Consider the following 25,153-nt stretch of genomic DNA (forward strand, 5'->3'; position numbering starts at 1 on the left):
ACATATACATGTATGAAGTAGCTTATGTATGATCGATGGGTTCTCTGCTCCTCTATACAACTGTAGCTCAATAAAATTAAAGAATTTCTGAATTTTGGTTGAACTTAATTCACAAAATAATGTCGAATGTGCATTACAAAAGAAGAAGAGAAAATGAAAAAACAAATTGCAAGGCATGTAAATGGTGTTCTTCTAAGGACCAAACTGTCAAAATCATATGTTTGACACTCTTCTAAACATGCTTAAGTAGTACTAATATTTGTTTGCTGCATATTTATTAAAGTTGTTCCATTAAAGAATTCAACAATGCTAAGCTCTGGAATTATAAAAAAAAAAAAAAAATTGAATTAAGATCATCATGCATGTTGTATTACCATCTGGAGACTTCTAGTGAGCTCAGCTAGGATAAGTCCATCTCTCTCTCCAGAATATCAAAATTAAACCAAAAACATCTAATCAGTTTCTCCACAAAAGTTTACACTCCAAGAACTGAAATTTATATAAGATCATCATGTTGCATTACCTTCTAGAGACATCTAGTGTGCTCAGCTAGTAGTGCCAAATCTCTTGCGTCTTCTACAGCTGGATAAGTCCATGTTGAGGTTCTCAATTTCCACCAAGACCTTTTGTTTTCTGTTTTAACAAATACCCAAAAGGCTTGTATGCACTTCTCTATGGCATTCAGCACATCTTTCACTCGACAGGCTCCTCTTTTCATGTCTCCCTTTTCCTCCTCCACAAAGCCTAAAGGATCAAAGAGAAATGGGCAAACGCCAGAGCCATTTGACGAAAAAAATTAGGGATTATTTTATATGATGCTTGTGTTACCTGGAGGAGACTTCTTGTGAGGTCAGCTAGTGGTGCCAAATCTCTTGGGTCTTCCACAGGTGGACAAGTCCATATTGAGCTTCTCCATTCCATCAAGACCATCTTGTTAGTTTTAACAAATACCCAAAAGGTCAGTAGACAAATAGGTAAAGGTAAACAATAAAGATATATTTTCAATTTTTCATGTGTGCATAGGGATTATTTTAAATTGGACAAGAAAGAGTTAATCACGTTACGTGATTCACGTAATAGATTCTGTATGCCTGTTGCCTGTTTGACAAAATACCCAAATGAGTTTGTTTGGCCTTTTCGCTGTTGTGCTTGCAAAGAGAAGAAAGCCTGCTGTGTTAGAAGTCTTTTGATAAAAAATTTACGCTCAACGTGATGAAATCCTGGAATCTCACAAAATCTCTCTTCTATGATTGTCTAAACGAGGATATATGTGATAGATAACTGGCAAAAGTTCTTGAGTCGTTCAAAACTTCAGTGAATATGAGGGATATCCAGCATGCTATTGATTTAGTTCCTGGATCTTAACTGCCTAACCTTCCACATTATAGCTAGGATGAACCCTAAGGAGAAGGAACAGGAGCGTGCTGAGTTAAATAGATAGGCAAGTGGAAGAGCTTCTAGTGAAAGGTGTTGCTCGACTGACCTAGTCTTAGCCCTTGTACTGTACCCTGCCATTTTGTTGTTGGCTCTGCGAGACAAAACAAAACAAAACCACTCATAGGCATGGTGCTAATTCCCATGTTCTTTCTGGGCTCCTTTTTAGAGTACTCGTCTTTTGAAAGTCTGGCATCCTTGATTTTTTGTCGTACGCCGGGGAAATACAGTCTCAGAACTCGAGAATTTAAGAATTTATATGGTGCCAAAGACAAAGATGAATTCAAGAGTTTTCATGCGGAAAAGTTAGGTTTTCATTTGTTTTTTTAATGACTTGGCCAGCGATAATTCTCTTTTTACATGTGGAAAATTAAGAGTTGGGTGGGTCTTGTGTTATTAGGTGGAAACTTCATTTTTTTTTCCCAGCGAAAGAATCAATCAATCCAACCATTTGAACAGGAATGGAGGCCAATACAGTTAATTAGATAAACAACTAATAACAATGCCTGGCATTATTATTTTTTTAAAACTCGCATATTAATATCAAGAATAAAAAATTGAAGAATCTTGTTGTGACTCTGTGATCATTGTTGAATCGGCAATGTTACGTATTTCTAACAAATTCAACCATAACATGTAATTAGACAACGTAATAACGAAAATCAATATAATAACACAATTTAATGTAATTAGATAACGTAATACTGTTATGACTGGTTATGGAAGAAATTGTTAGGAATATACAAAGAGTTTTCCTTGTTGAATTTACGTGGAATACAAGACGACTAGCGTTGTTGAATTCGCCAACTTTTTTATTTGTTTCTTTCATTCTTTTTTTTTTTTGGAAGGAAGCTTTTGTTATATTGCTTCAACTGTATGTATATATATTGCCCAAACTCAAAGTCCCTCAAACTCACAAGTTCTTCCATCACATATACAAATACAACAATGATGAAAGGAAAAACCCCAAGTCCACAGCCACCTATGATGATGGTGGTGGTATTGTGTATAATCTATCAAAGCTATTTCTCAAGAGTCTTGGATGCTTCCTCTATTGTTTATCCTGTACACCAGAATGATCATAATGGGTACGTTCCTTGACTGTGTTGCATTATTTTCCTAGAATTTCTTCTTATATCATGAATTCAATCTACAGGGCCTACTTCATGAACATTGATATAGGCAACCCACATCAGTCTTTCGAGCTTCACATCGATAGTGGTAATGACCTTTCCTGGGTCCAATGTGATTTATCTGGCAAGAATTATGGCCAGGTAATTATAATAATAATGATATTAACGTTGTTGTTCATTGTTATGGATCATTGTTTTCACCTACACCGGTACTAATATTCTCATTCACACAATTGTGGGTAACTAAGCATCAAGGCGATTACAAGCCAACAGAAGATAACTTTGTGAAATGTGGGGATGCCTTATGCGCTGCTATCCAAGGAGATAACTATGATTGTCCAAATCCAAATGCGCGATGCAAGTATCTACTTGATCATTATGCTGATGATCAAAAATCAACAGAGGGTTATCTGGTCAAAGATATTTTTACTCTACAACTTAGAAATGGATCTGTTATTCATCCTCATTTAGTCTTTGGGTGTGTATATTACATTATTTTTTTCATCCAAGATCATGTAGTTGTTCCTCCTAAAAGACGCAAAATTCAGCCCACGGGGCGGAGTGCCAAAGTATCAACTATTAGTTTCACAAAACACTTGACATAGAAGTTAACATATTTTTCATAACTTATACATTAGCACTGAATTTTTAAAAAAACCCAAACAAAGGGATCTTTAATGTTTCTAAATTTCAATAGGTTAATTTTGTCAAGTTGTGCAATGTGTAGGTGTGGATACAGACAAACTGGAGTTTTTAAAGGCAATGGAGTGCTTGGTCTTAGTAAGGGTACTGTCAGTCTATTGTCTCAAATGGATTCACATGTTATCATACATAAAGTGACTGGTCATTGCTTAAGTAGTAGAGGAGATGGGTATTTATTCTTTGGAAGTGATCTTATACCTTCAGGAGTCTCATGGACACCAATCATTGATAGTTATAAAGGGTAAGAACCACCATAGATCCTAATTGAATCTTTTCTATCATCTATGTAAAATATGGTGTTTATATTTATTCATATACTATTCAGGAACTACTTATCAGGACCAGTGGATCTCTTATTTGATGGAAGCGAGACTCAAGTAAAGCAACTTGAATTTGATTTTGATAGTGGGTTTTCTTTATCCTACTTAGAACAACCAGCCTATGAACGCACGCTTCATCTGGTAAGACAAAACAAGATTTCCTTCCATTATAATCATGAAACTCACCATGTAATTCATATTTCAGATTAACCAAGCTCTGGAAGAAACACCATTGACATCTGTAGACCCAGTGAGCGACTTTCCATTATGTTGGAGAAACAATCAACAACCTATTAGTTCCCTTGACGATATTACAAACATTTCAAGGAGTTGACCTTGAAATTCACAAATGGACCAGATAATATGCTGAAATTACCGGTCAATAATTATCTCACACTTGTGGAAGTAAGTGTTATATTTTTAAAATCATTAGTTTCAAAAATAACATATAGTATTTAATTACTCTAAATAAATCATACAAAATACCCTCTCTCTTTTTACGACAAGGAACCATGGGCTTTTGGTTCATGTAAATCCCGAATACTTAGATCATCCCACTCTCCCCAAGTTACCTTCATCACATGAAATATCTTTTACCACAGGAAAAAGTGTGTTTAGGGATTTCGGATAGCGAGGAAGCAGTCATGGAAAATCCGAATGTAATTGGAGGTTAGAGATACTAACAATATAGTAAACCTAATAAAAGAGAATCATTTTACTAATACTAAAATTACGATTTAATTATTTTTGATTGTCTTTTGTTGTTTTTAGTCAATTTCATGCAGGATAAGTTGGTGATATATGATAGTGTCCATTCTCGCATTGGATGGACTCCTAGAAGTCGCTGCGACATCCCTTAGGACCTGAACCTTCTTACAACACAGCTAGATTTTCACAAGAACAACAAAAACACTAAAAGAGTTGCCTTGGGCGAAGAATAAAAGGAAAAACTAGTGAGAACGACATAATACTTTATAACCTATACATATACATGTATGAAGTAGCTTATGTATGATGGGTTCTCCGCTCCCCTATAAACTGTAGCTCAATAAAATTAAAGAATTTTGGTTGAACTTATTCACAAAATAATGTTGAATGTGCATTACAAAAGAAGAAAAAACAAATTGCAAGGCATGTAAATTTCTGTACCTGTCCTTTTGTTGGCTGTTCGAGACAAAAGAACTGATAGAAATGGTGCTAATTCCCATGTTCTTTCTAGTGTCCTTTAGTTTCTTCTGGAGCCTCTCCCTCGTTGTTTTTTTAAAGTAAAGGACTTTCCTCGTCTTTTGAAAGCCGTCATCCTTGATTTGTCCTCGTATGCATGTCGGGGAAATACAAGGCCGTCTGTAGCATTTTGGAGGCCCTAGACAAGTTAAGAAACTGAGGCCCTCATTACCGAAAATAATTTTTTTTTTTATAAATATGAAATCCAGCATATCTAATGAATTCAAAATGCAATATAATTAGTTCTTGAATACAAATAAATTATCACCAATATCCAATAAATTAAGCGACTCGAACTTATAAATTTATTACATCAAATGAAACCAAATAACGCTAAACCAAATAATTCATGGGGGAGGGGCCTCACTTGTACAGTTCGGATTTGATTTGTTACCACAATCAAAGTTATAGGTCAATGAATTGCACTTTTTAATTTTTATATATGTGATGGCGTGTCATTTTGTGTTTGGGTTAATGAGCTTGTTTTCTTAAATAACAATATATTAGGATTTTTTTTTTCTGATTTGGGGGCTCCGCAATTCCTTAGAGTCTACAATTTATATTCAATGGTGAAGAAAAAGACATACAAATTTTAAAAATGAAAAAACAAAAATATAGTGTGATGTGACACATCTCTCAAGCCATTGGATTCCAATTGTAGACTCTACAATTTAAAACTAATTGCGGAGCCTCCTAATCCATTTTTTTCTTATATCAATCGACAAGTACATTGTACTGTCTATATACACCTAAAAAGATATACAATTTAATGAAAAGTGAGGCCCCTCCCCCATGAGAGGCCCTAGGCGACTGCCTGTCTGGCCTCCCCTTGGAGCCGGCTATGGGGAAATACAGTCTAAACACTAAGAAACCATATGGTGGCACATTCAAGAGTTTTCATGCGGAAAAAGCTAGGTGGATTTTTGTATGACTTGGCCGGAGTCCGGAGATGATTGTCTTTTTTACGTGTGGAAATTAAGAGAGTTGGGAGGGTTTTGTATTCCTAGGCGATAAACTGTTTTTGATGAAACTCCGTCCTTGTTCAGACAGTTGGAAATTACTCCAACTGTTTGAACAATAATGGAGGTTCATCAAAATAAATGAAAGCTGTTTTATTTTTTTCGCATAGAGATAAAATTAATTAGATAAAATTGATAATAATGCCTGGCATTTTATTATTTTTAAACTTGCAAATTAACATCAAGAATAAAAAAAACTTAAGAACCTTGCTGCGTTCATTGTTGAATTCGCTAATTTTTGTTTTGTTTCTTTGGAAGAAGCTTTTGTTATATATACTGCCTCAACTGTATGTGTGTGTATATACACACATTGCCCAAACTCAAAGTCCCTCAAACTCACAAGGCTTCCATACAAATACAACAATGATGATGGGAAAAACCCTAAATCCACTGCCACCAACGATGATGATGGTGTTGTGGATGGGCAAAAACCCTAAATCCACTAACACCAACGACCTGCCAGATCCCCTGGGACCTGAACCTTCTTACAACACAACTATATTTTCACAAGAACCAATAATAATTAAAATAAAAAAAAAGAGTTGCCATGACATAATGTTTTATAACCTATACATATACACAAGTATGAAGTAGCTTATGTACGATGGGTAAATCTCTTCTCCCCTATACAACTATAGCTCAATAAAATTGAAGAATTTCTGAATTTTGGTTCAACTTAATCACAAAATAATATTGAATGCGCATTATAAAAGAAGGAAAAAAAAATGAAAAATCGAATTGCAAGGCATATAAATGGTATTCTTAATTATAGCAGGATCAGACTTTAAAAATCATATGTTTGACACTGTTCTAAACATGCTTAAGTAGTAGTATTATTTGTTTTGCTGTATATTAATTAAAGTTGTTGTATTTGGGTACTATTTAAGAATTCAATGCTAAGCTTTGGAATTACAAAAAATTGAAATTAACCTTTTTTAAAATTAAAAAGAAAAAAATCTTTTTGAAATTGTTCATTGCATGTGTTCCCTTTTTTTTCCGTGAAGTACGGTTAAAATCAAGGGTGGGGTTCCGACCAAGTTCGGCCCATATATTAATATATTTGAAAAGTAACTTCTACAAAACTTTGGGTTGGGCCATAAAGCTTATAATCACAAACTCAGCCCAAATATTTTTGTGAAGGGGAACCAAGCCCAACTCATCAGCAAAATAATTTTGTCCAAGCCCGCAAAAAAACCGGTTCGTCAATCCGTGTTTTTCAGGCATCTTAACCCATCCATGATCAGGCGTACACCCCTTTGCCTTTGGCATACTTCTTTCAGGGGGGAAAAGCCCTACTTAATTGCCTGGACAGAACCCACATTTTGTTTAACACATCCCTTGGCCTCTTGAAATCAAATCAATTGAATGAATTCTTACTACTTAATCTTATGCGTAAATAAAAATTAACATTCCTTGCATGAAATTCAATGCAGGTTGTCCATATATTTACATGTCTTATACCATATACATGAACAGAGGTCTGCTATTTTTCTCAGAAAACATTCCCATTTGTTTGAGCAGCAAGCAGTAGCTTGGCTGAGAAACCCAGAAAACAAAACGTGTATCCCATTTTCAGTAAACAATCAAGATGGAAATAAGAAAGGAGCACTGTGTGCCCTCACAACCTTTCCTTCTTCAAACACTATGTTGTCCAGCTTTTCTTTGCACCATTTAAGTTGTGAAGTGGAAACCACAGACATCCTAAGCACCCTTGAAACCAGCTTCATGTCTACCATTGTGTGTAACATCTTCTTTTGCGTCTCTTCTGGAGGTTTTACTCCCCTTCTGAGGCAACATCTTTCCTTCCCTTGTGAATCTTTCAAGAGCATCTCTTTCTCCAGAATATCAAAATTACACCAAAAACAACTAATCAGTTTCTCACACAAGTTTATCCAAGAAATGAGATTTACATAAAATCATCATATTGTATTACCTTCTGGAGAATTCTAGTGATCTCAGCTAGTAATGCCAAATCTCTTGGGTCTTCTACAATTGGACAAGTCCATAGCGAGGTTCTCAATTTCCACCAAGACTTCTTGTTGTCTGTTTTAACAAATACCCAAAAGGCCTGTATGCACTTCTCTATGGCATTCAGCACATCTTTCACTCTACAAGCTCCTCTTTTCTCGTCTTCCTTTTCCTCCTCCACAAAGCCTAAAGGATCAAAGAGAAATCGGCAAATGCCAGTCATTTGACCAAAAAAAGAAGTGAAAAGACAGAAATGTTTAATCAATTTTGTCCATTACCACTTTGAGTAAGATAAACTACTATGCCTTTTCTTTTAAAGAAAAATTTGTATGTATATAATGTTCTCAGCAAGATGACGTCTACGGACATGGCTGAACTTTTAATGATATATAAATAAGGGTTTCTGGTTCTAAACTTGCAAGTTCAAAGAATCTTTCAGCATAAAAAGTCAAACAGTGAAAGAGGGAAAATATTCAAGCTCTGCCACATCGTTGAATTGGTCAGAAACAGATCATCACTAGTTATTTCTATCAGAAACTTGAATGAAGCCATTTGTGAAGCAGAAGAAGGAGGTGAGAACTGAGAAGGTTAGCCCGATCAATTGAGATATGTGTTTGAGGTTGGGGTCACACTTATAAACCACATTGTTAACTTACACCAAACCGATTTGGGACTTTTTACAAGTCTCAACAGTGTCCAACTCTTTCAAGGGAAATGCCTTGATTTTTGTTGTATCAGTTGCCTTACCAAAAGCAAGTCCTTTAATCAAAATAAATATAGGATGATTGATCGTAAACTACCTGGAAGCTCTGGAACTTGGAGAAGACTCTTGAATGAAAATCTTCCTCTCACATAGCTCCATACCCTCTTTCCGTCACTCCTTTGATCTTCCATAAATCTTTCCAGAAGAACTTGAAACTTTTGAAACTCTCCTGCCACATTACTATAAAACACACCATTTTGACCTGCCAGAGCTTCAACCTTTCTGTATTGATGATGGAGAGCTTCCCATGATAAGCATGATTGAGCCACATACACAAGTTCAAAATCACTCTCCAAACTTTTTAGAAGCCTCTTTCCTGTCATTTTGCTCCATGAGCTATTTGGGGGTGAGAAGTCCACAATCCCAGTGCTCTCAACTGAGCTAGGACTTGACCATTGCTTGTGAAAAATTGCACCTGTAAATAAACAACTTAATGTCAGTAAAAATTAACCAAATCAGGATCTGTATGATCTGTATCACATTAGAAGTTTAACGACCATAAATATAAAATCAGAAAACATCTATAAATGAGAAGTTTACGCACTTATTCCACAAGTTCGTTCATGATTGAGCACATCAAACCATCTCATTCTTTCAGTGTACTTTTCATAGAATTTATCGGCATACTGCCCATCAGTTACTACTCCATCTAGACATGATAAATTGGTGCTACAATCTGATGTTGAACTAGAAATCATGTCTAGATCATTGGTTGTTGAACTACTGATAGAAGAGTGCAACAGATGACCATCATTTAAGTTATCATAGTTTTCAGATAAATTTGAGCAAGATGGAGAAGACAAGTTGACATTTATGCTGGCATCTTTATCAAAACAGAGAACTTGCTCATCCTCCTGAAGAACTGCATCATCTCTGCCATCAGTTTCATTCTCAAACACATCTGTCAGAGGTTCTATCACTTTAGGTAAGTATATTGTTGGCGCTATGGTTAAACAACTATTCAAAACAACTGTCTGATTATGATGATTAAAACACGGAACGACGTCTAAGTTTTCTCCCTCTTCTGTAACTTCAAAATTAGTTGACCTAGTAAATGAGAAAATGTAGATGACAAAACTTTGAAACCACTTGTATATATACAAAACCATAACACAGACTACTCTAAAAGGGAAAGAGATGATAACCGAAAGGCATGCGTACAGAAATCTTAACCAGAGAAAAATCTGGCAAGCAAAAAGAAAAAAGGGATGGATATAGAAGCTCAAACAAAACCACTTCTTTAATCCATCTGGGATGACCACAGATTCAATAATGATCCAACAGGACGCGAGGAAAGCCATACTGATACTCACTCCTACGTGACTTTCGCAAAAAATACTTGGGGAAATGTAGTCACCCCAGCTCAACTCTGTTAGTCATATGTAAAGTTATAAGCAGTGAGGTCGTTAACGAAATGAAACAACTGGGAAAGAGCAGTACTGAATGTTAGTCATCTAATCATTATAAATAAATGTGGTGGTTAGAATTGGTTATTAAAGGAAATTTCAACTGCTGCTTCGAGATAGACATAGTGGCTTAGAATATGCTTTCTACATCTTGACTAAACCGTTTTTGTCAGTTTCTTTTTATATATTGTGTGCTTGCTTGGATCTTATCCATATTCTCATTATCAACTCTAGAAACTTTTGACAATATTAAATTTATGTAAAATCTCCTGCTTCCTTTATGTGTCTTTACCTGTAAGGCTATAACATTAACAAGTGATACCAATTTACTTTCCCTATTAAACAATTATGGAACTCTGCTGAATGGAGCATCAAGGAATCTTATAATTATTTATTCAATTTCAAGTAAGCATAATTCTGCCCTCCTTCATCTTGACACCAACTCAGAAAATGAAGGTTTGAAGACAGAGAGATAAGACAATACTTCAGCAACAAAAGTCTCAGATGAAGGTTTTTGAATCTTTCAACCACATCCACATCTCTTTCTTCATAACATCAAAATTAAAACAGAAATAAACACTCAGTTTCTTACAAAAATTTTACACCCCTAAAAACAGAAATTTATATATGATGCTTGTGTTACCTGGAGGAGACTTCTTGTGAGGTCAGCTATTGGTGCCACATCTCTTGGGCCTTCCACGGGTGGACAAGTCCATATTGAGCTTCTCCATTCCACCAAGACCATCTTCTTGTTAGTCTTAACAAATACCCAAAAGGCCTGTAGACAAATAGGTAAAGGTAAACAATAAAGATATATTTTCATGTGTGCATAGGGATTATTTTAAATTGAACAAGAAAGAGGTAACCACTTATCAGATTCTGTATGCCTGTTACCTGTTTGACAAAATACCCAGATGAGTTTGTTTGGCCTTCTCGTTGTTGTGCTTGCAAAGGGCAGAAAGACTGTTGTGTTAGAAGTCTTTGATCAAGAATTTACGTTTAACCTGATGAATTTCTGGAATCTCACACAATCTCTCTTCTATAAGTCTCTAAGCGAGGATAAACGTGATAGATCCATGTTTGACAAAATTCTCAGATGAGTATTTTTGGGCATTCTCGCTTTGACTTCCCTCGGTTAGGTTAAGTGACATGGGTTTATAAGTGTAGCCCTTTGTCCTTGAGTGGCCATTCAGTGAGGCAAAGAGTGTGTTTGGTTAGGATTTTCAAAACAGTTTTCTGTTTTCAAAAATTATTTTAGTTTTGAAAATTAAAATTATTTTATAAAATTGAAAACTATTTTTGATTTTCAAAAACCAAAAAAGTAAAACTGTTATTTGAAGTTTTGTAAAATTATTTCTTGTTTTCTTTTTCATCTTTCCTCTTTCTCCGTGTAAAATCCTCTACCAAATGAAATTTGTTTTCATCATTATTTCTTAAAATTGTTTTCAAAATCTAATCTTAAAATCAGTTTTTGAAAGCAAAAAACCAAAACCATGAGAATGGGAGATAGTCTGGTTGGTCAGGTTATCTGTCTAGGACCTTGAGGTTCAGGGTTCTATTCTCACCAGGGATTTGAGATTTGGGTAGTTTTCCATCCGTTGTGGTGGCCTTCATGCCCCTCCGACATGGCTTAGCGTGTATGTGGCCTGTGGGCCTTTCAAAAAAAAAAATCAAAACCAAAACTATTTCCAAACACACCGTTTTGCCAGATCAATGTATTCACGAAAATTGATAAATCCAAAATAGATAATATTATGAATGTGTGTGGGATGAAATTTCTAATATGATATTGAAGCATCGTCTCGGTCCTCTTATACGAGTCTCCATTAGGTTTTATTTTAGATGAATGTAACATTACTCTTCTATGCATGATGTTGGTGCATGGCTGCCTAAAACACTTTTAAGGTGTTGTTTATTTTCAAAAGTTGATTGATTTAGTATTTTTATTATAAGAAATTTAATTATAATTCTATGTTCCAAATTTGCGTGTCGCAATAAAATATTTGACAATAATTAAATATACATATACATATTATTTTTTCTTTTGGTAAGCACATAAATTTTATAGAATTGTTTTGAGGATATATCATATATGTGCTATTTAATGCAAAGACCAAACCCAAAAGTCTCCCTCGGACACTCCCCAAAAGTTAGCGCAATTCATTCTTGGTCCCCAATGAATGGTTTCGTTTCTAATCCCAACTGCCAAGCAGAGCTTCCCACCAAACTTCTCCAACTGCATTTCAAATTTCCTCTCAAAGAAGCACCAATGCCTCTTTCTCCTCAAGCTTTGCTTCTCATTCAAGCACATGTCGCAAATTCACGCCCAGATCCATGTCTCTGGTCTCCACGAAGATGCGTTTCTCCAGAGTGAACTGGTTCGACTTTGCACCTTGTCTGCCGAAAAGTACTTGTCTTTTGCCCGATCCCTTCTGTATCGCTCCGTAAATACAGTGCCCGCTTCGTGGAACATGCTTATTAGAGGGTATATGAGTGATTCAACGAAAGATGCCATGTGGGTTTTTGTTGAAATGCGTAGGAGAGGAATTAGACCCAATAAGCTCACCTTCCCGTTCCTTATCAAGGCGTGTGCTGTGTTATCTGCGTTGGAAGAAGGCAGGCAAGTCCATGTGGATGTGGTGAAGCATGGCTTGGATTCTGATGTTTATGTTCAAAACAATCTGGTTAATTTTTATGGTTCTTGTAAGAAGATAGTTAATGCGTGTCATTTGTTTGATGAAATGTCTGACAGAACTGTGGTTTCATGGAATGCGGTGATAACTGCTTGTGTTGAGAATTTTTTGGTTGATAATGCGATTGAGTATTTTGTTAAAATGAGGGATTGTGGGTTTGAACCAGATGAGACCACAATGGTGGTTGTGCTTTCTGGTTGCTCCGACCTTGGTAACTTGAGCTTAGGTAAGTGGATTCATTCCCAAGTTATTGAGAGAGGGTTGGTTTTGAATTGCCAATTGGGTACTGCCCTTGTTGAGATGTATACAAAGTGTGGAAACATTGGTTATGGGAAGATAGTTTTTAATAGAATGGCTGAGAGAAATGTGTGGACGTGGAGTGCAATGATTTTGGGACTAGCCCAACATGGGTTTGCTCATGAAGCCCTTAACCTTTTCCATACTATGATGAAAAGTTCTTGCATATGCCCTAATGATGTCACCTTTCTTGGGGTTCTCTGTGCTTGTACTCATGCTGGATTGGTGGAAGATGGGTATAGGTACTTTCATGAGATGGAATACGTGCATGGCATTAAGCCAATGATGATACATTATGGTGCCATGGTGGATATCTTGGGTCGTGCTGGCTGTCTAAGAGAGGCTTACAACTTCATCTTGGACATGCCTTTGAAGCCTGACCCAGTTGTGTGGAGGACCTTGCTCAGTGCTTTCAGCGTCCATGATGTTGACAATGATGGTTTGGCGGATGAAGTAAGGAAGAGATTGCTTGAACTAGAGCCAAAGAGGACTGGGAATCTTGTGATCGTTGCAAATATATATGCTGAGGGTGGAATGTGGGAGAAGGCAGCAAAGGTGAGGAAAACTATGAAACATGGACGGTTGAAGAAGATGGCTGGGGAGAGCTGTGTTGAGTTAGGTGGCTCCATTTATAGATTCTTCTCTGGCTATGATTCTAGACACGAGTATGATGGGGTTTACCAGTTACTGGAAGGATTGAACTTGCACATGAAGATGGCTAGCAACTTGTAGTCAAAGTTTCAGCACAAGCACCGACTTATATTAACCTGTTACCTTCTTTTTCATTAGTTTAGAATCTTTCAAGTGTCCAATTATTGTTTTTCCATTCAATCTCTTATTAATTTATACCAAGCTTGGTTGTTATGAAGAAGTATATATAACTAGTGTTTCGATGATAATTCAGCACTAACTATGTAAACAGGACTGAGGGTGCCAAGTGTTTCCAGCTTTAAAATGTTAACCTTTTTCAAACCTTAACCTAGTATGAGAATAGGAATGGCAAGAAGAAGAAGATTCACGAAGAAGAAGCACAAGAACAGAACAATGTTTTCTTATTCATTTCATGACTGCCTTTTACCATGACTCTCAGTAGTATTATATAACAACTATAACAACCAATGGTTGATTGACAGCTGTCCAATAAGACTCCAACTAATCACGTGACAGAAAGTTTAATGAAAGTTGACAGATAACTACCATAACAGAATTAAGCTCAACAAACTATAATTCTGCAACTTCACTTCAGCTTGATATGGCTCATATCATAAACAACTACAACAAAATTAGACGTGAATGCCCTCCATCGGTAAAGAATAGTCTAACCGTTACAAATGGCCTATTATTTGCTTAAGAGATGTGTAGGTACCGGTGATGGCAACTGCAACACCCAGGACTACTATACTTCCATTGACTAACAATTCCCATCCGAATCTTCGATAGATACCTGAAATCTTTGAGTAACACAAGCATGGCAGTATAATTGACGCTGTGACGCTTAGAAATGCTCCAACCAGTGTCATGAGATAGCCAAAGAAGGGGATAGCCAAAGCTACCACAACATTGCTGATCACCAAAGAAGTGCAGATGAAGAGGCTAAAAGGCTTTTTAGCATAGTGGTTTGGAAACCTGCTCCTCAAAGAATTCACAATCGGCGTAACCATCAGTGCATATTTGGCTATGGGATTGACAAGGGTGGTGTATATAGCCACTCTTGAGCTGAGTAAATTTGTTGGAAGATTTAACGTCACTTGCGACTGAACATCAGATCCGAACATCAAGTACCCCAAAATCGCCATTGATGCATAACAAAAGGTACACAAGACAAAGCATAGAATTAGAACCTGCAAAGGAAAGTAGTACAGTCAGTATTTTATCGTCTTGATTCTTGACAATGAATTTCAAAGCACCTACTTGTCTTTTATAGTTACTTACATTGGAGAACTGATGCTTTTTCTGCATAGAAGTGTACAGAGTTGGGAAGACTGGATGAGCACAGTAACAGAATGCATATAAGCTAACAGAAGTTGGTATCCCACTCCAATTTATCATTGTTCCCTTTCCATGAAATCCAATCCCATCAAAAGCTGCAGTCCAAAAAATTGAAGCAAGGATGATTGCAGAAGCCAAAACTCCACTTGCAGATACATAAGAAAGCATGCTCAGATTATCCACCCAAACAGAAGGCAGAATTACAAGCGCGACGACTATAACAAAGGTTTGTCTTCCACCTAATCTAAAACCTCCTGCTTCAAGCGCCACATTTGGAAACAAATTGTGTAAGTTATCTCCTTCTAGAATCAGGAACCCTGTTGCGACTAAGTAAAGCTCAACGTTCATGAAAACTGAGACTAACAATCTGCCTTTTTTTCCAAATGCGCGCTCTCCAATGTCAGGGTAGGATTTGATAGTTGAATCTGCATCCATACATCTTTGAATCAACAAGCCTGTGTAAAAGGTTGCCAAGGCGATAACAAAGAGGAGGACCAAGCTTAGCCACCCCCCTGTAGCCAATGCATATGGTGTTGAAAGTATGCCAACTCCTGAAAGCCAAAAACAGTGAAAAAAAAATCAGTTCCCCAAGTTTATGTAAGAAATCAAGATGAATACAACAGCGTAAGTGTTGGAATGAATGTTGAAACAAAGCAGAACCTGACAAAGTGTTGAGTCCATTAAAAATGGTGGAGAAGACAGAGGAGGTGCCTTCATTGGAATCATAACAATTGGACTCTACATCCTCTAACTTGTGGTGTTGATTCTCATCAACTAGGAGAGGCGCAGCCAAGGATGAAATTGCTTTCATTTTGGGATAGACGCTGGACTCTAATAGGAGATAAGGATGCCAAACTTTGAGGTTGGAATGGCTTTAACTACCCTGAAGGGCTCTACCTATTCTTATATACACGGTGCGCCCATCATGTTCAATTCTCAGATTTGCAAAAATAATTTAGTTTGTGTGAACGTCAGACAATAATCTCAAGTATGTGTGATTCACATGATGTCCTTGAACACGGCAACCAGGCAATTGTGAATGTGTTGTCGTGGTTGTTTTTATACATGTGTAAAGCATTTATTTATTTTCCTTAGTTTAACATGTTTTATACATGTAATCTGTCAGTTAGGAAATATCAATGGACTCCCTTGCTTAAACTTGACTATCATTATAAGATAAGTGAAGGGAACCTAAGGCTTATGTCTATTAGATCTTTATTTTAGTCGTATGAAACTTTTCTCAACAAATCTCCACCGCACATGTGAGTCGGGGTCAAACCCATCAGATGGAACTAGAAGTCACAAAATTCAAGGCTTCAAGCTAAACAACATCCCTCTGATATCAGTATTTGGGGGGGAAAAACAATGAATCATCTTGCCCAAATTCTATCATTGTAAAATAGTGTCCGCTTTCTCAAGTTTCCCATCACAGGGTTTACAGGATCTTCCAGGGCTCATGGTTTTAAAACATGTTTAATTAAGTCAAGAAATCCATGGCCTTTTAAATTGTCGTCCGCCACACTCCTTTGAACATGTCAATGCACTATTAACCCCCCAAAAAAAAAAATTTCGAAACCATGCGAGTAGGGGCTTCAGTTGATAATCACTCTTACGCGTCTACGATAAGCGTTCTGTCCTTTTCTCACTAAAATGTGAAGAATTTTGTGCAGAATTCATGTGCTCAATTGGGACCTCAATTTTGGCGAAAAGGAAAAAGGTGGTATTTTGACGTGGTGTGGTCCAAATTGAACCAACAAAACAAAACACAACTCATTGTCATGTCTGAAAACCCTGTATTGCAGTTGTTATCACCTACCAGTCACAACAGGTATTAACTCGATTTATTACAATGCCTCTGCCTTCAGATTTCTTTCATCTAAAAAGCGAATAGGGGCCGCGCGGCTCTATCATTAAGAACGTGCGGCTCTAATGTTAAAAACGCGCCGCGCCAACCCAATTCAGTTTGACTCAAAAGAAATGAGAAATAGTTAGGCATATAAAACAAAAAAAAAAAAAACTCATTATTCTGTAAGTGTAAGACAAAATCTTGGGTTTCCAAGAAATGTTATAACAAGTCATAGATGAGTTGGGCTGTATGGTCGTCGATATCGATATGTAGTGGGAGAAAAACAAAGTAACATAATTATTGAAAGCTATGACTCCATCACACTCTATACCTAAAGACATCTAGACATAACTGGATTAAACTATGATCCGTGAATAAAAAGAGTTGTAAGTGTGTTACATTATATCACACTTTCATTTTTTATTTTTTTTTTTTTTTAAATTTGTCTAACCTTTTTTCCATTATTAGACTTGACGTGAATTGTAGAAACCCTAAAATATGTAGTGGGAGAAAAACAAAGTAACATAATTATTGAAAGCTACGACTCCATCACACTCTATAACTAAAGACATCTAGACGTAACTGGATTAAACTATGATCTGTGAACAAGAAGAGTTGTAAGTGTGTTACATCATATCACACTTTTGTTTTTTTTTTTTATTTTTTATTTTTAAATTTGTCTAACCTTTTTTCCAATTAGACTTGACGTGAATTGTAGAAACCCTAAAATATGTAGCACACCATATAAATCCACTCACATGTATTCCCAGCAAGAAAATGTCCAAATCAAGGATCCGCCATGAAATATATGCGCCGAAAAATTCTGGAATTTATGTTTGGTCATTTGGAGGATTGAACAAAAAAAAAAAAAAAAAAACCCTAGATCTATATAAGAGGAACAGGCAAGACGATATCTAGATTGGAAAAGATAGCTTATACATATAAAAATAAAAAAACATGTGGTTTGATTCGATTTCAAACGAGTAAGAACACCCCTAGCTATGATTAACATGAAGAACAAATCTAAGATATTGGGTAGAGAAAAAGAAAAACCTGATAAAGCGTTGAGGCCATGGAAAGAGGTATTGAAGGAAGAAGTGGTGCCTGCTATCTTCTCCTTCTCTATGTAGTCTTCTTGCTTGCTATGATGACGTTGTCGGTCTTCACCAATGAGAGGCACTGTTAGAGAGACCTCGTCACTCTGTGAACTTTCCATGGCAATTGCCCTTATGTGGTGTGTAACAATAAAATAGGGGGGAGAGAGAGAGAGAGAGGTATATAGAGAGAGATGGTTGATTAATATATGGAATGTGTGCTACTATTTTTCCGGTGGAATATATCAAGAGAATTGGTCCCGACCCCTCATAATATGTCTCTTGTTGAAGGTTTGAATCCTACCATAAATTTAAAAAAAAAAAAAAAAAAACCATTGTACTTAGCATAATAACTTTATTATTTAGGATAAGTGATACCAACCCATTTAATCCACCTTCTTTTTTTTTTTTTACTATTGTTTCAATCAAGTAATCAACTATATATAAAAAGACAGTATCAGATTATATATATTTATATGTATATATATATATATATACATATTTATATTTATATATGAAAATTCTCTCCTACGAGCGTAATTTACAGACTTGTTCCACTCGTTGATTGCAACAATCCCCAACATATTTCAGCCATCGATTTGCAATAATCCTCCTTCTCGATTTCAAAGGTCTAAACAGAAGCTTAGTAATGACGCTCTGCCTCCTACGACCACTTTCAGTGACTTTGATGAAGACGATGTCGCGACTTCGGCGTGAGGAAGCAAACCGCGATTTTGTTTAATTAAGGAGAAAACAAATATATGTACTATAACTCTGGCCCCGTTTGGTACACAATTTGGAGGAACATTTCTACTACTTTTGAGTAGAAAAGCTAGTTTCAACCAAACAACAATTGAAAAGCACAAAAAACGAGAGATTTTTAATCAGCATTTTCATTGAACTCTCACATGCTACTTTAGAGGAGCTTTTTTGGAGCATTTGTAATTTGTTCTCATTTTTATCCCTGGTAAGTTAATGTTATTCCACCATTACCCCTGATTTATTGGGATAGAAGGCACGAACAAGATATTAAAATCATTCTCATTAAATAATTAAAATAATAAATAAATTAAATGCTAACAAATTGATAATTAAGTAATTTATATGTTATTATTATCTTTAATTAATTTAAAAGTCATCATATTATTTTTAATAATTATATTGTTTGTTCGGATACAGCGTATACAACAAATATGCATAATACCCCTGCACGTAATTTATCAGAAAATGCTACACAGCTCAAATGTTAACAACAAAAGTACAACCAAACACCTACTCAGCATTCAGCCAACATTTCTGCTACTAAAATTGTCCAAAATTTCTGTTACCACCATTTTTGCTAACATATCTGCTACTTTGCAAATGCTCTACCAAACTAGCCCTCTGTAAATTGCGTCCGTAGGAGAGAACTACTCTGCATATACGTACATATATGTAGAACACTTTATAGTTGTAAAGGTTTCATTCTACACACGAGGGCAGGAATATGATAAGGGAAAAATATGTGGCCCATGCTTAATCGTATACATACAATCCATATACACTATGAATATTCAAATGCAAAGTGCATATATATACACAATACAAACGACAGTACATATATATATATATATACACAATCCATATGCACTAAGAATATTCAAAGGCAAAGTATACATATATATATGTGCAAACACATAATACAAACGACAATGTATGTATGCCAAATTGTGAGTTGTGACCTCAGTTCCTACCATATTTTGCTACTTTTTTATGCCCATAAGTGACTCAGGCCATGCATTTTAAGTTGTTGGTTAGTTTCAAAAACGACATCCAAAAGTATAAAAGATGAACAGTCCTCGAGAAGAATGTTGCATGTGTCACCAGAAACTTTAGTGTATAAATCCTGTGACATGAATCATATATATGTGTGTGTGTATGTGTATGTTTGTGCTTGTGCTTGTAACATCTAACAAAAATGCAAAAGCAGAGCTAATGATCATTATATTCGCACAAGATAACAATATATATAGAACTGCAGTGATGTCAGGCTAGCTACCAGCTCCACAACCTCACATGTTCAAAGTTACATATATATATATATTCACGCCCTTTTTGATATCCGTCCATTTATGGTCAAATACGTATCATTTCAGTCTTTATCTGTAAACGACCAAGGCTTAGGTTTCTAAGGCAGGATACATTTTCAATGAGATACGTAACTTGACATGAATGAAGACAAGAAGAAGAAGAAGAGTCCAAGTTATGTTTGGCTAGCTGTATTGTGTAGTGTAACTAATAAAACAAAATAGATGAACCAAATAACGCAACTTTTCTTTTATTTTCAAATTCTTTCGAGTGCACTTTGTTAGGTGACCTAATGCTGTCAAGAGAGTTGGTCCCTCCACTCCCACAAGGATATGCATAATCAGCTCATGATCTAGATTATGCTTTAGATTCAACGAGTGTTTATCTAGTCACGAGGAGGAATGAATTTATAAAAATGGGGTAATGTAACTTTTGGTTATTGAAAAAGTTGCTCAGGTTCAATTTGGTCACTGAATGTTCCAACGTTTCAATTTGAGAATCCAAAATTACAAATTATTCTAATATACTCACTGGCAGATTTTCGACTATTCGAACAATCAAACTGTTAACGTGAAATAAAAAAAAATCAATATAAGAAATCTGTATAAACAGTGAGATATTTGACTGTGTGTGCATATTGGAACAATTTTCAACTTTGGGTTCCCAAATTGAAACGTGTGAACATTCGATGACTGAGTTTGAAATTAACAACTCTGAACAGAAGTTGCATTAAATAGAAGAAAAAGAATAAAAAAGATGTAGAGTAGGTCAAACTAGAAAAAAAGTTTATTTTCTACTCTTTTGTATCATTTGTCCATGAAATAGGGGAGGATTAGGGGAGTAGTTTTACTTATGGGTGTGCAAAACCCGCATTTGACCCGATCCAACCCACACAAACCCGACCCCAATCCGTGTACATGAGGGTTAGATATGGGTTAAATATACCCAACCCGAACCTAAAATGGGTTAAGGGTTGTGATCTTTTCACACCCATTTAACCCGATCCGACCCTACCTATGTACAAAACCGTTCGATCTTATTTACTTGATCCCGTTTTGTGTTATTTTCTCTCCCCTACTCTCTTTTTTTTCTAAACAAATATAAAGCTGTCATATCTTGTACCTACCCTAGTACCCCACCTCCATACCACCTCTCATTTTTTTTTATCATTTCTGTATTCTTAGATTTTTAATGGTGTAGTGAAACTTTTGTGCTCTTCTACCTGACAAAATCTCTCCCCCTTTCTTCAAACAGTTTTTTTTTTTAATCATTTCTTTATTCTTATATTTTTAATGGTGAATGACACTTGTGTTATTCTACCTGACAATCTCTCCCCCCGTCTTCAAAAATAGACCCGACCCCCATATGACCCAACCCGACCCGACCCAATCTAAAATGAGGTCGATTAAGGGTTGAAGAACCATTCACCCGAACCTATGCGGATCGGATGAGGTATCTCTCCAAACTCGACCCATGTTCACCCCTAATTTTACTTTTGCCGAGGCTTCTTGTTGGAAAAGCTCAAAAGCAAGTATGATATCATGCGCCACAAAAGCCAAAATTAAAGAACAACCAGTATTTAGGTGTCAGTCACCGATGTGATTTATATGTAAATATTCAATCCCTCTCAACCAAGAGCGCCCTTTTAAGTACAAAATTGTTAATGCCCGAAGCAGGCAATCCCTTTTCGAGTTGTTTGGGTTGGATTTATGAGGTGCCAAACGAAAAATAAACGTTTTATCTTCTGGTTAAAGATTGACTAAATCAAATTCTCTTAAATATATCTCACCTATTGTTGATACTTTGATGGTGGTGCACTCCAATTGTGAAACCACAAAATCAGCAGTCTTCTTCTCACACCAGCTCTCTTCAGAATGAAACTAAAAATAAAAGAAAGTCCACGATGAGTTGTATTATGAACTATCAACTCCGGTATTTGGATCATTTTTACTAGGGCTGTTCAGGTTGTCTCTAGCTGTTGAGTCTGCAAGAAGATGTCAAGTAAATCCTCTGTAAACTGTTCATGATCTTAATAAACTCTAATTTATCAAAAAAAAAAGTATTTGGATCATTTGAGAACGTTTCCAATGAGAAGACATGCCCAAAGCCCTCCAAAGAAACACTACTATGATATCATTCTTGCTAAATTGCATTAAAAGAATTTTGTAATATTAACAATAAGATGAGCACCAATACAAAAATTCGATCAGATGAATAACAAGCTGAAAGAAACCACTGTCTACATTACCCAGTTTGTGAACTTATGACGAAACAGACACTCACGAATGATTTTACGGAACTGCTTCCTCTTTATCTTTCGGCATAATGCAATAAGGTGTTAAAACCACAAGTATCCCACAAATTTAGACAAGGGAAAATGAAAAGAATTGATATGTGAACTTTTAATCTGAACGAGACAAGCGAAGATGGTTATGAAAAAATTTACCTTCCGGTGTCATGAGAGGATAGGCTCGAGGGAGCCGAAACAAAGAAACTTATAATGATTTTACCTCCCTAAATAGTCGTAGGACCCTGTCAAAATGAACCTGTCAATTACAACAAACTAGAACAGTTAAGTACAACTACCATGAACTATATCTATATGTATAATACAATGCAAAGTACGTGCCATAGACATTATCATGAAGGCAAAGTGTTATGGTAAGGTCTCTTCTAGTTTCCAATACAAGCTGAACTATGCTAGCGAACACAAGTAGATTGCAGAGAATTCAAATAATTCTTGTGGAGCTTAAGGGGCATTGATAAAACACTATTACATTTTTCATAAGAATCAAAACATCTAGAAGCCAAAGTGTTCTCAAACGACCATAAAACCACAATTCCTCAAGGAAATACACTCATTGCAAGAAACATAATTTTTAAGTAGATAAACATAGGTCTCAAACAAAACAGCAAACAGATTCCCCTGAATGATATTACAGTGTTCCAAAAAGAGGTGCTCAAACGCTAGTAAATATTGTCCTTAAATCTAGTTAAAGAAAACTTGGGTTGAGCAACATCCACTCTTACCGAGAACTAGAACCATCTACCGCACTGACCCAGTCATCATGCAAAGAAGGCTCTTCCTCTTTCCATGGGGCCACAGCTTGTACATACTCAATTTCCAACATCTTCTCCTGTAGTAGGTTATAGTTCGATAAAATACTTGTAAGGGTAAAAGCAAAAGAACAACAAAAAATCTCCTTTCAAACAAAGTAACAAACATGAGATAGTGAGGCGCAATTAGGATCTCTAAAATGAAGGTAAAGTGCTATTCCTCCATAAAGTATTGCTGGACTTTATATTCACTATCTCATACATATGACATGGGATGTGAATACTGAAAGCAACTATCTAAGAAAGTATTGAACTTACCAAGGAAATTCCCTTGGCAGATGAGAATTTCTCCAGAGACATTTGAACCAGCTCGCCATCAATCAGAAAGTCAAAAGGCTCAGATTGCCAATCAGAATTCCCTGCCAACAAATGATTAAGAAAAGAAGTTACCTCCCACAAATTAAAATCAAAGTACAATAAAATGGAAGCAGCAAAGCATTCAATAAAGGTCAAGCTTTCTCTAGCCAAAATACTACATTCAATCACAAATTCAACAAAAAAAAAAGAAGTATTTTAAAAAAAAAAAAAAGCAATACATAAATGCATATCAAAGTTAAGTACCGGATTGGTGGAGATTGTTCACGACGATAGATAGTTCATAGCGGATGAGGTTTGTGGGGATTGAGATGGAAGTATTGGAGGGATCTTTCAGTTTTGTGACAAAGCGCACTTGAATGCGCCTAGACGATATCTCTTCTTCTTCTTCAATTTCTATTCCCATATCCATTCCTCCTCTCTATATTCCAAGCAAAAATTTCTTCACGGAGAGGAAAGATGAGGGTTCTACTGAGATTCTTTTGAGAAGAACAGCCAAGAACTAGGATTTTAGGGTGAAGGAGAAAGCGTCCTCCTTTTTACAAAAGGCATCGTTATATGTTTTAAGAAAAATGCCAACAGTGGCAGCGAAGGTCGCATTCTTGATCCATATAGACAATAGAGAAACAGCATTGTGCGGGGACAATCAAAACAGAGCCACCAGTCTCCCTCCTCTGATGCTTCATCGAATAAGAAGTATGGTTGTGCCTCTGACGCTCTCAAACTGGAAGTGGGGGTGCCCCGCAACTTGGACTGTGTCAGGTCTGACAGATCAAATAGGAGTAATCCATCAATCTGCTCTGTCTCTACCCTAACTCCACCGGATAAGCATGATTGTGCCTCCGAGACAAGCAGAGTTAGAGGAAGAGGTTCCATACATTGTCTCTTCGTAGAGGTCTCTTCATCGAGTTGGGTGCCCTGAAACATATAGCGAGTCGGGTCGAACAGATTACAAAGGAGCGAGACTGTTCAGTGCTCGTTGGAATCAAAAGAGTCCAAGGTTCCTTCTCATCGCCACAGAGATAGACGTCCTTCCTGAAACATTCGAAGAGATAACCTCTTCCCTGAAGCGGAAATCAGGTGGCAAAAATTGTCCATGAAATTCATGGGGATTTAGGGGGTTTTGATGAAAAGAACTGCGAATGGGGGAATATGGTTTTCCGCGAACTGAACGAAAAGAGAAGGAAGAAAAATTGAGTTTCTCTGAAAATCTTTTTTGAAGAACATAATTGTAAGGAAGAAGATTACGGTTTGCAGGCTTGTTGAATTTTAAATTCACGAAGTTTTAAGGAAATTAGGGTTTCGGAGAGTAAATTTCTAACGCGCCAAACCCCAACGGTAGCCTCTCTCTTCGCTCTCTATTTTCCTCAGTGTTACGTAAGGAAATAGATCAGTTGGGCCGTTTGGCAGCCCGGCCCATCTGAAACCAAATGTGTGAGATTGATTATCTTGGACTCCCACTCACTTTTAGCTATATATAGTGTGTGTCTGACGGAGTGGTTGTCTTGATTTTCAACGTTAACTGTTAAGCTGTGAAAAAAAAGCTAAGCTTAAAGCTCTAAGATAAACTGTAAGGTGTTTGGTAAAACTATTAACTGTTGTTAGTGATTAGGTTGTTTAAAATAGATTGTGTTTGTATTATTATTAATTTATAATAATAATTTATCATGTAAAAATTATAATTATTTTAATTTAATATTTAAATAGCCATTTAATAAGCATAATTATTAATTTATAAGTATAATTATTAATTTATAAAACAGCCC

The 25,153-nt window shown here is 36.2% G+C and overlaps 4 protein-coding genes across 7 annotated transcripts; 1 reads left to right on the forward strand and 3 right to left on the reverse strand.

Moving 5' to 3' along the window:
- Positions 1 to 169: 169 nt before the first annotated feature.
- Positions 170 to 10,107, reverse strand: LOC119996430. 3 transcript variants are annotated; one of them, XM_038843062.1, is made up of 4 exons: positions 9,108 to 10,107; positions 8,601 to 8,978; positions 524 to 744; positions 170 to 421 (listed from the first exon to the last, which is right to left on the reverse strand). In XM_038843062.1, exons 1-3 carry the CDS (start codon positions 9,862 to 9,864, stop codon positions 527 to 529), a joined length of 1,353 nt encoding a protein of 450 aa, XP_038698990.1. In that variant the 5' UTR covers positions 9,865 to 10,107; the 3' UTR covers positions 170 to 421; positions 524 to 526. The 3 variants fall into 3 exon arrangements, with proteins under 3 accessions (XP_038698990.1, XP_038698988.1, XP_038698989.1); XM_038843060.1 differs by lacking the exons at positions 170 to 421; positions 524 to 744 and adding exons at positions 7,226 to 7,667; positions 7,766 to 7,986 and having other exon boundaries at positions 9,108 to 9,951; XM_038843061.1 differs by lacking the exons at positions 170 to 421; positions 524 to 744 and adding exons at positions 7,502 to 7,663; positions 7,766 to 7,986 and having other exon boundaries at positions 9,108 to 9,999.
- A 1,976-nt stretch (positions 10,108 to 12,083) lies between these two features.
- LOC119996472 (pentatricopeptide repeat-containing protein At2g36730) lies at positions 12,084 to 13,818 on the forward strand. Its single transcript, XM_038843114.1, has one exon. It carries the CDS (start codon positions 12,150 to 12,152, stop codon positions 13,689 to 13,691), a length of 1,542 nt encoding a protein of 513 aa, XP_038699042.1. The 5' UTR covers positions 12,084 to 12,149; the 3' UTR covers positions 13,692 to 13,818.
- A 168-nt stretch (positions 13,819 to 13,986) lies between these two features.
- Positions 13,987 to 18,110, reverse strand: LOC119997491 (amino acid transporter AVT1I). Of its 2 annotated transcripts, none has more exons than XM_038844555.1 (3): positions 17,848 to 18,110; positions 14,892 to 15,499; positions 13,987 to 14,800 (listed from the first exon to the last, which is right to left on the reverse strand). In XM_038844555.1, exons 1-3 carry the CDS (start codon positions 18,008 to 18,010, stop codon positions 14,285 to 14,287), a joined length of 1,287 nt encoding a protein of 428 aa, XP_038700483.1. In that variant the 5' UTR covers positions 18,011 to 18,110; the 3' UTR covers positions 13,987 to 14,284. The 2 variants fall into 2 exon arrangements, with proteins under 2 accessions (XP_038700483.1, XP_038700484.1); XM_038844556.1 differs by lacking the exon at positions 17,848 to 18,110 and adding an exon at positions 15,609 to 15,880.
- A 3,955-nt stretch (positions 18,111 to 22,065) lies between these two features.
- LOC119997779 (ribosome biogenesis protein WDR12 homolog) lies at positions 22,066 to 24,631 on the reverse strand. Its single transcript, XM_038844967.1, has 4 exons — positions 23,634 to 24,631; positions 23,331 to 23,431; positions 22,986 to 23,092; positions 22,066 to 22,501 (listed from the first exon to the last, which is right to left on the reverse strand). Exons 1-4 carry the CDS (start codon positions 23,797 to 23,799, stop codon positions 22,462 to 22,464), a joined length of 414 nt encoding a protein of 137 aa, XP_038700895.1. The 5' UTR covers positions 23,800 to 24,631; the 3' UTR covers positions 22,066 to 22,461.
- Positions 24,632 to 25,153: the final 522 nt, after the last annotated feature.

The sequence above is a fragment of the Tripterygium wilfordii genome, chromosome 4, assembly GCF_013401445.1.
Source record: "Tripterygium wilfordii isolate XIE 37 chromosome 4, ASM1340144v1, whole genome shotgun sequence".
In the NCBI taxonomy this organism is placed as follows: Eukaryota; Viridiplantae; Streptophyta; class Magnoliopsida; order Celastrales; family Celastraceae; genus Tripterygium; species Tripterygium wilfordii.